The following is an 8,818-nucleotide window of genomic DNA, read 5'->3' on the forward strand; positions in this document are numbered from 1 at the left end:
CTCCCGAGGTCCCGCTGCCAGCCAGCGCCAGCAGCTTTTTTTATTCCCCGAAGTGACCTTTTAATTACATAACGACTTACAAACACTCAGCACTGACAACGTACCAAAATAATTGAAACAATGTTTTTCCGGCCTTGAAAAAACATGATTCTGTACCAAAACTCTGTCCTTTGAGATTCCCAAAGTTAGAAAAACAAGTGGCAGGGAGGCAGCATGACCTGGGAACCGGGAGGCCGTTGGCTTGCTGGGCATGCCTGCCTCTGTGTTGAAGAGGGGGGCTCTGCAGGGCAGCGATGGTGTCTCAGCCCAGGGGGGAGCTCTGGCTTCAGGTCAAGGCTGTGCTGGGCTGCAGGCAAATGAATGAGGGCTGCAGCTGGTTGCCCACCATAATTGGCATTTCCCTTTGGTGACGGGCAAAAGAAAGTGCAGGGAGAGGGTGATGAGATGGTGAGATTTCTCTAGCCCCTTTGCAACTCCCCCACTGAAGGCGTGTGGGTGAGGTGTGACCTTTTGGGCGATGCAGGGAGGCACTGGGAGAGTCCCTCGGGCATGGGGGCCTTGGGCTTGGTGCGTCGAGGAGCTGTGGTCTTGGCTCTTGCTGCTGGTCTTACTTCTCTGTCTCTCTGCTCCCTCCTTGCAGATCAAGAGACAGCATGGCTGCGACTGCTGCCGTCAGCCCCAGTGAATACCTGCAGCCAGCTGCCTCCACTGCCCAGGTGAGTACAGGGGAATCAGCAGGCTTCCAGCTCCCCGCTGGGGTGGAGGGACGTGTCCTGGGTGTAGGACAGCAAACGCTGCGTCGTTCAGCCCCTCCTGCCTCTGCCGTAGCCAGCATTGCCGCGTCAGGAGGAGGGCTAGTTGCAGGACAGGCTTGGGAGCCGCACTCTGGACTTGTTCCCAGCCCCGACGCCAACTCTTCCGGAGTGTTGTTTCTCCTCCCTGCTCTGTGTTTTCCTTAAGGATCTCTTGGCTTGCATTAGCAGCTGATATAGTAAGGTGGTCTTGGAATTAAAACTGCGTGAAATACTCCAGGGTGTGTGTACTGGGTGTAAATACCAGCGGACTTGCAGGGTATTTACAGAGGTTGTAAGAACATAGGCACACGATTAAAAGGCAGTTGCCATCCTGATGGGTAAAAGCAGTGTGACTGGCATGAGCTAAAGGCACACGTGGTATGGGTAATTAAGCAGTTCCCTTAATAAGGGTTGTCTCATTGGCACGGACTGGACTGCTTTCAATAGTCTGTACCCTTTCCTTCGCTGAATTGATCTCCAGATGTTTGGCACAAGCCCCTGTCTCTAACCTACCCCTCTCGCTCTTGGCTCCCCAGGACTCCCAGCCGTCTCCTCTTGCCCTCCTCGCAGCGACATGTAGCAAGATCGGTCCCCCTGCAGTGGAAGCCGCCGTGACTCCTCCTGCCCCTCCTCAGCCAACGCCTCGCAAACTTGTCCCCATCAAACCTGCTCCGCTCCCTCTGGGCTCCGGTAAGAACAGCTTTGGGATCCTGTCGTCGAAAGGGAACCTCTTCCAGATCCAGGGCTCTCAGGTCGGCACCTCCTACCCTGGGGGACAGCTGGTTTTTGCCATTCAGAACCCGACTGTCATCAACAAGGGCACCCGCTCGTCCACCAACATCCAGTACCAGGCGGTGCCCCAGATCCAGGCTGCAGGGGGACAGACCATCCAGGTCCAGCCCAACCTCACCAACCAGATCCAGATTATTCCAGGCACGAATCAAGCGATCCTCACCCCTTCCTCTTCCTCTCACAAACCCGTGCCCATCAAACCAGCTCCGGCGCAGAAAGGTGGAGCATCACCAGCGCAGGGCACGAGCAACGTGGTCAAGTTAGCCGGCGGGAGCAACGTGACTCTTACCTTGCCCGTGAACAACCTGGTGAACGCCGCTGAGTCGGGCACACAGGCTCAGGTCCTTGCAGAGAGCCCCTCGAAGCCCAGCAAAAAGACTCGAAAGAAAGCCATGTCACCTGCCCAGCCTGCCGCCATGGCCGTGGCCGAGCAGGTGGAGACGGTGTTAATAGAGACCACGGCGGAGAACATCATCCAGGCGGGCAACAACCTGCTCATCGTGCAGAGCCCGGGCTCCGGCCAGCCGGCCGTAGTGCAACAGGTACAGGTGGTGCAGCCCAAGCAGGAGTCGCAGGTAGTGCAGATCCCGCAGCAGGCCCTGCGCGTGGTCCAGGCTGCCTCCGCCACGCTTCCCACCGTCCCCCAAAAATCTTCCCAGAACTTCCAGATCCAGACGACGGAACCCACTCCTACCCAGGTACCACCTCCTGCATCCTCCTGCAAGGTCCTCTTTGCCCTGTTTCTCCTGAGCCCCCACCCAGGCTTTAAAAAGCTGAAGGGTTCTGTAAGCCGCCAGACATCCCTAACTGGGCATCCACTTTAGACGTCACTTGTGGAGATTCTCTGATGTCTAAGAAGGGTTGGGAGCGCAGGTGTTCCCTCTGCAGGGCTTTATTAAGTCTCTTGGTGGCTACCTGCTTTTACAGGACTTGTAGGAGCACAGTGTCCTTGAAACCTCTGCTGTGCCACCAGCTGGGGTTGGGATGAGCCAGCCTGCTCAGAAGCTCTTGGGAGATGGAGGGAGGTGGGGGGAGCAGGGCTCACAGCCTGCAGGACTGTCTTTAGTGTTGCCTTTGGAAATCAGGCCGCAGGGCCAAAGCAGCCCTTTGCTACTGTGCAAAGCCAGGACCTTCTTCAGGAAGCCCACAAAGGGTCTTCGGATGCTCGGGCAACTTCTCCTGCTCTTTGGCTCATCACAGGCCCAGGGTTGTGTGGGGAGGGTGATGATCACGGTGGAGAGGGGTCTGCCCCGTGACAGTGGCTGGTCTCATTCCTCTTTTCTCCTCCCATCAGGTCTACTTCAAAACACCGTCAGGTGAGCTGCAAACAGTGCTGCTCCAGGAAGCCCCAGCCATGACAGTGGCTCCGTCTGGGACCTCTTGCAGCAGCCCGGTGACCCGCAGCTCTGGCACGGGGGGCAGCAGCAGCAGCAGCAAGAAACCAGACACGCGCAAGGAACGCACTCTGCCAAAGATCGCCCCCGCCGGAGGCATCATCAGCTTGAACGCGGCTCAGCTGGCGGCCGCGGCACAGGCCATGCAGACCATCAACATCAACGGCGTGCAAGTCCAGGGCGTGCCTGTCACCATCACCAACACCGGAGGTGGGCTGCGTGCTGCGCTGCGACGGGGCGGGAGGGACAGCAGGACGTAGGCAGCTTCTTGATCCGGAGGACAGAAAGTCCCCCTCTGCTAGCAGCGGGCTTCGTAAACAGATCCCTTGTACCCTGAAGCTGAATGTTGCTGACTGTTAAATGTCATCAGCTTCTCTAGCTCCCGTCGCTCCAGGAGGCCCCGAGTGTTTCATAGGGTGTCTCTATGGTGGTTCTGCTGGGTGTTTCCAAGCCCGTCCTGATAAAGCTGTGTCATGGAGGGTGGTTAGCGGAGACAGCCGCCTGCAGGGTCAGGCTGTGCGGTCGTGCCGAGCTGCAGGACATGTCTGTTTGCTCATGAGTTCTGTGCAGGAGGAAGGCTGAGCTGTGCCCAAACCCTTGGGGTGAGATGCGTGTTTTTGGGAGAGCTGGGACCCAGCCGGGCAGAGAGACACGGTGCACTGGGGCTTTCCCTCCTGCTGTGCCTCTGGGCCAGCAGCCCCTACCACAGATAGCACTGCCAGCTCCCGGTCCCGCGGCTGGGACATCTCCCCTCGCATCTGCTGGGGGCAAAGGCTGCTGATTTGGGTTTCCAGTAGCTCAACCAAGAGCGTGTGTGCGTTCACACACAGAGGTTCTGCGCTCCTCCAAGCTCTAGTGAGGGATCACTATTCCCCGAGAGTGAACCCAGCCCCTCACCTCCATGGGACAAGTGTATTCCTTAAGCCAAAAAATAGCCAGACATGGCTGTGACCAGTGGCTGGAGTGGTCTGTGAGCCACAGGCAGCCCTGGTGCATGTCTGACCCCGCATTGCCTGCTTGTCTCCCTCCTTCCAGGAGAGACACGTGTCAGCAGCCGCTCTGTCCTCCCCTTCTGCCCGGCAAACCTTCCCCAGCCCGGTCCTGGTGGTGTGGGCTGCCACCAGGGAGCTGAAGGGAGGAAGCTGTGTCTGAGGGAAGTTTATCTGCTTTCTGATCCAGAAAGACCTGCTGCCATGCAGTGGTTTCTCTCTCAGCAAGAACCAGCAGGAGTCCCGGCTCAGTTTTGCAGTCGGAAGCTGTTCTTTCTTGCTTGACTAAACGATGTCAGCATAAAACATGGGCCAGCGTGGTTTTGTGCTCCGCAGCGGGCTGCCGTCCTCGCTGGGGTTGCTTTTAAGGGGGTTTTTAATTGCTGCTTTGCGTGTAAATGTGGGGCCGGCCGTGAGCATCGGGGAGATGCCATGGGCAGATGTTGCTGCTGTCTGCGCTGCCGCCTGCAAGGCTGGCGGGGGCCTGGCTGCAGCCCCGACTGCGAAGGGGACCGGTAGGACCTGCTGGCTGCTGCCTGTGAATGAAACAAATCGAGTGGGGTCTCAGCCTGGCTTCAGCCAGGATATGCCCACCTCCCCAGCGGCCGCCTGTCTCTCAGTGCTGCCAAAGGGCTGCCCCGACCCTCGGCTTCGCGCTTTCCCTCCCAGTGGATGTGGCAACACCTTTGCTCTGCCTTCGCCCCCGATCCCATCCTCCCTCTCTGCGGTCACCCCTTCTTCGCTCCGCCGTCAGATCCCACTCCTCCTCCTTCCTCCTTCCCCGCTGCCCCGAGAGCAGCGATCCCGCTTGCTGATGCTGACCCCATCTTCTTCTTCCCAGCCCCCGTCACGGCTGCCGGGTGCTCTGCAAGGCCCAGGCTGCCGCCTCCGTGAGCGCCCGAGCGTGGAGCAGCCCTTAGGGTCTGGGGTAAGTCCCATTTTTTTGGTCAATATATTGCACGTTTTTTCAAAGTTTCTTTTTTGTTTCCTCTTTGGTCATTTCCCCACCCCGAAGGGTCAAACCGAAAACTTTGAAAAACCGCACAGTATATTCAGAAAAAAGGGACTTACCGGCCCCTCTTGGGGACCAGCACGTGGCGGGGCAGGGGGGGCCGTGGCAGTGCTGCATGCGGGGCTGGGGGTGTCGAGGCCCGGAGTATCCCATCCCGCACGCAGAGGAGGTCTTTCCTCCAGCCAGCCGCCTCCGGAGGGTCTCAGCAGGACCCGCGCGAGGAGCATGGACGGACGCGTTGGGCACCGGCGCGTGGGCGCAGCGTGGCCCCCCGGCAGCGGAGGGACAGAGCCTGACTCCCCCTTTTCCTCCCCAGGCCAGCAGCAGCTGACTGTGCAGAACGTCTCCGGCAACAACCTGACCATCAGTGGCCTGAGCCCGACCCAAATCCAGCTCCAGATGGAGCAAGCGCTTTCCGGAGAGATTCAGCCAGGGGAGAAGAGGCGACGGATGGCGTGTACCTGCCCCAACTGCAAGGACGGGGAGAAGAGGTGAGCACGGAGGGGGAGAGGGGCAGCGCTGTGGGTCTGGCACCCATCTTGGAGGTTAACTGTGGCTTTCCTCACCAGGCCGGGGGACCCAGGGAAGAAGAAACACATCTGCCACATCCCGGAATGCGGCAGGACCTTCCGCAAGACCTCACTGCTGCGTGCTCACGTGCGCTTGCACACGGGCGAGCGCCCTTTCGTCTGCAACTGGCTTTTCTGCGGGAAGCGCTTCACACGCAGCGACGAGCTGCAGCGGCACGCTCGCACGCACACAGGTCTGCGGCCCCGCGGGGCACGGCTCGGCGCCGCCACGTGGTCCTCTCCCTCCCAGGGCAGCCCCCGAATCGCAGCCCAGCCCGTGCGGGGTCCTGAGCCTTGCGAGAGCCAACGGGATGTGCTCAGCCGAGGGCTGGGATGATCTTGGGCCACCGCAAGTTGTCCTTGTGATTTGACTGAGTTACTGGGAGAGACTGGAGAATTTGGGGGGGGGCGGTCTCTGCTGCTTTAGGACACTCCAGATGGTGGTGGTGACAGAGTTGTCATGGGAAGGGGCTGGGGTGGAGCGGTTGCAAAGGGGACCTGGTGTCCCTGCCACCCTGGGTGGTTTAGGGACAAAAGCAGGTCGGTGACGGTGCTGCCGGGGCCGTGGCAGACTGGCTGCCACCCCTTGACCGCCGCTGCTGTTCCCCCGCAGGTGACAAGCGATTCGAGTGCGCGCAGTGCCAGAAACGCTTCATGCGGAGCGACCACCTGACGAAGCACTATAAAACCCACCTGGTCACCAAGAACTTGTAGGGACCGCGACTCCCCGGCTGTGCGGACAGACCCTGCGAGGGCACCAGCCTGCCACGCCGCAGCACTCCAGCGTCCGCGGTCACCCGCGGAGAGGAGCCCTCGGGAACGTCCTCCTGCCCTTCCTGTGATGCCACCTGCGTCCCCACGCAGAAGCCGCCCTTTCTGAAGGGTGCGAGGGGCCGATCCTCCCTGCGGATCCCCAGGGCCATGGGGTGGCCCGGTGGTGGCCCAGAGCCCGACAAAAACGTCTCACGGCCACGCAGGAGCTGGGCACGGAGGGGACTGCACGCTCTGGTGCAGGCGAGCTGGGAGAGGCTCCACAGCACATTCCTACTTTATATTTAAAGTCTATAAATAGCTATAAATATCTATATAACCCCCTTTGGAAGGTCCCTCTTTTTCTATGGAGATCGTTGCCTTACGCTCCCCGCTCCCAATTACAAACACTGTGTATTGTGAGTGCTTTTTTTAATCTTTATTTAATTTTCCTTTAAGACGCTGCCCATCTTCTTGCCCCCCTTTTCTCCTAACGTTTCTTTTCCAATACTGAAGAGTTTTGGTTGTTGTGTTGTTTGTTTTTTTTTTCTCTCCGATGTTTTCTTTCTCCCCGCTTTTCTGTTTCCAAGTGACGTGGCGTTTCCTTTTGAATTTTGGGACTTCAGCCCTTTTTCCTCCCCCGTGTGCTGCCCGCCATCCCCACTGTGTATAGTGTACATTGTATCATAGATTATATTGCTTTTGTGTTTACTACATGTTTAAAAAAACAAAACAAAACATATGGCTTGTTATTTTTGAGCTTTTAAATTAAACAAATCCACTTTATTTTTTAGTTGTAACTGCCTGAGGTTGTTTTCTGGATTACGTGACAGATCTGTTATACTTTATTAACTGTAACTGGTTGGCCGGTGTGGAGTCAGCCAGGAGCTTTCCTTGCTAAATAAATTTAGTCACCAGAGGCAAAACCAGTGCAGCGTGTACCACCGAGGGTCCTTTCTCTCCCGGGCCGGCACGGTGCGAGCCGTGGTGCTGGGCTGGTCACCACCGCGACCGGGGCTGTGCCGGCTGCAGCGGGACGCGCAGTAAGAGCCGACCAACGGCAGCAAAGAGCTGAAGGCGAAACGCTCGGCGAGGCTGCAGGGAAGGATGAGCTGCCGACTTTCTCGGGCAGAGAGGAAGTGGGGTTTATTTACAGGAATCCCAAATATCGCTGGAAACGAACTTATTTACAGGAAAACAGCCCTGGGCCGTGGCTGGACGCGTGGAGCCGCTGCTGCGTGCGGGAGCAGCTCTGCGGCCGCTGGCACTGCCCCCTGTGCCAGGGGACCCCGGCATCACGATGCCGACCCCCTCACCGGCATCTCCCTGCTCCAACCGGCCCTTGTCCCTGCCGGCACCCGCTCCCCACTGCGGGAGGGAGCAGGACACGTGGCCGTGGGCTCTCCCACCATGGGGACGTGGGGCTGAGCCCACCGGCTCCAGCCGCAGCCCCTCTGTAAGCACGAGGGTGCGATCCCACCGTCCCCGACACGTCCCTCCCTGTCCCCTCTCCCCGTCTGTGGCACCGGAGGGCTCCGGGCTCGTCCCCCCGCCGTGTGACTGAAGGGCTGTGGCCATCTCATGGGTCTCAGCTCACTACATCTTCACGACCATCTTCTTGACGGCCCGCCGGGACGTGCCGCACTTGCTGTTGATGACGGCGTTGAAGTTGCAGCCGCGGCCGCACATCTTGGTGACGTACTCTGCGGGTCAGAGGGGGACCCGACCCTGTTCACAGGTGGCACCGTGGCCTTTCCTGACCCACCACCGTGGCCGATGCGGCACCTAGAGGGGACAGAGGACCCCATCCCACCCAGCTGTCCCCTACCTTTGATGGCGTTGACCACGACCACGGGCAGGCGGAGGGGCGGCTCCATGGTGGTGTTGTTGTGGGCGATGCGCTGCCCCGTGGCCGAGGAGCGGGCCAGCGTCTCCCGCGAGAAGAAGTAATCGAGCAACCGCCGGGTCATGAGCTTGGGCTTGTCGGTGGAGACCTGCGAGAGGTCGTCCAGCTGCGGGTGGGTGATGTAGACCCCCGAGTTGGGGACCAGCTCCAGTTTGGGCCTCCCGTTCTCCTGCGGCGATGGGGAGAGCTCTCGCCTGGGTCCTGGATGGAGCCTGGGGACACCCCTGCTCCATCCCCGGGCTCCCCTGGGGTACCCCGACCCCCTCCATCCCTTGGGGACCCTCTGGGCCACCTCTCCTGTGCCCTGGGGGACCCCCTTTCTCCCTTCTGCTCTAACCACAGCAGTGTGTCCAGTGGCACCCCAGGAGCCTTGGTGGGACCCCAGGTCCCTGGCGGCTTCCCAGGAGCCTTGGTAGGACACCAGCTCTCCGGTGGGACCCCAGGTCCTTGGTAGCACCCCAGAAGCTTTGGTGGGACCCCAGGTCTCTAGCGGGAACCCAGTAGCCTTAGTGGAACCCCAAGTCCCCAGTGACTTCCCAGAAGCCTTGGTAGGACCCCAGTAGCCTTAGTGGAACCCCAAGTCCCCAGTGGCTTCCCAGGAGCCCTGGTAGG

General features: G+C 59.6%; 1 protein-coding gene across 1 annotated transcript; it reads left to right on the plus strand.

Moving 5' to 3' along the window:
* Positions 1–623: 623 nt before the first annotated feature.
* On the plus strand, positions 624–6,298 carry SP2 (Sp2 transcription factor). The gene is made up of 6 exons (XM_009886896.1): positions 624–716; positions 1,331–2,284; positions 2,881–3,190; positions 5,298–5,472; positions 5,551–5,744; positions 6,164–6,298. The coding sequence occupies exons 1-6, from the start codon at positions 654–656 to the stop codon at positions 6,262–6,264; spliced, it is 1,797 nt and encodes a 598-aa protein (XP_009885198.1). The 5' UTR covers positions 624–653; the 3' UTR covers positions 6,265–6,298.
* The last annotated feature ends 2,520 nt before the right edge of the window (positions 6,299–8,818 follow it).

Source organism: Charadrius vociferus, unplaced genomic scaffold, assembly GCF_000708025.1.
Source record: "Charadrius vociferus isolate BGI_N301 unplaced genomic scaffold, ASM70802v2 scaffold2506, whole genome shotgun sequence".
NCBI classification, from domain to species: domain Eukaryota; kingdom Metazoa; phylum Chordata; class Aves; order Charadriiformes; family Charadriidae; genus Charadrius; species Charadrius vociferus.

Coding starts and splice junctions, on each gene's coding strand:
- SP2 (XM_009886896.1), top strand. CDS start 654: ATGGCTGCGACTGCTGCCGTCAGCCCCAGTGAATACCTGCAGCCAGCT. Junction 2,285..2,880: donor CGGAACCCACTCCTACCCAG/GTACCACCTCCT, acceptor TCCTCCCATCAG/GTCTACTTCAAAACACCGTC. Junction 3,191..5,297: donor CACCATCACCAACACCGGAG/GTGGGCTGCGTG, acceptor TTTCCTCCCCAG/GCCAGCAGCAGCTGACTGTG.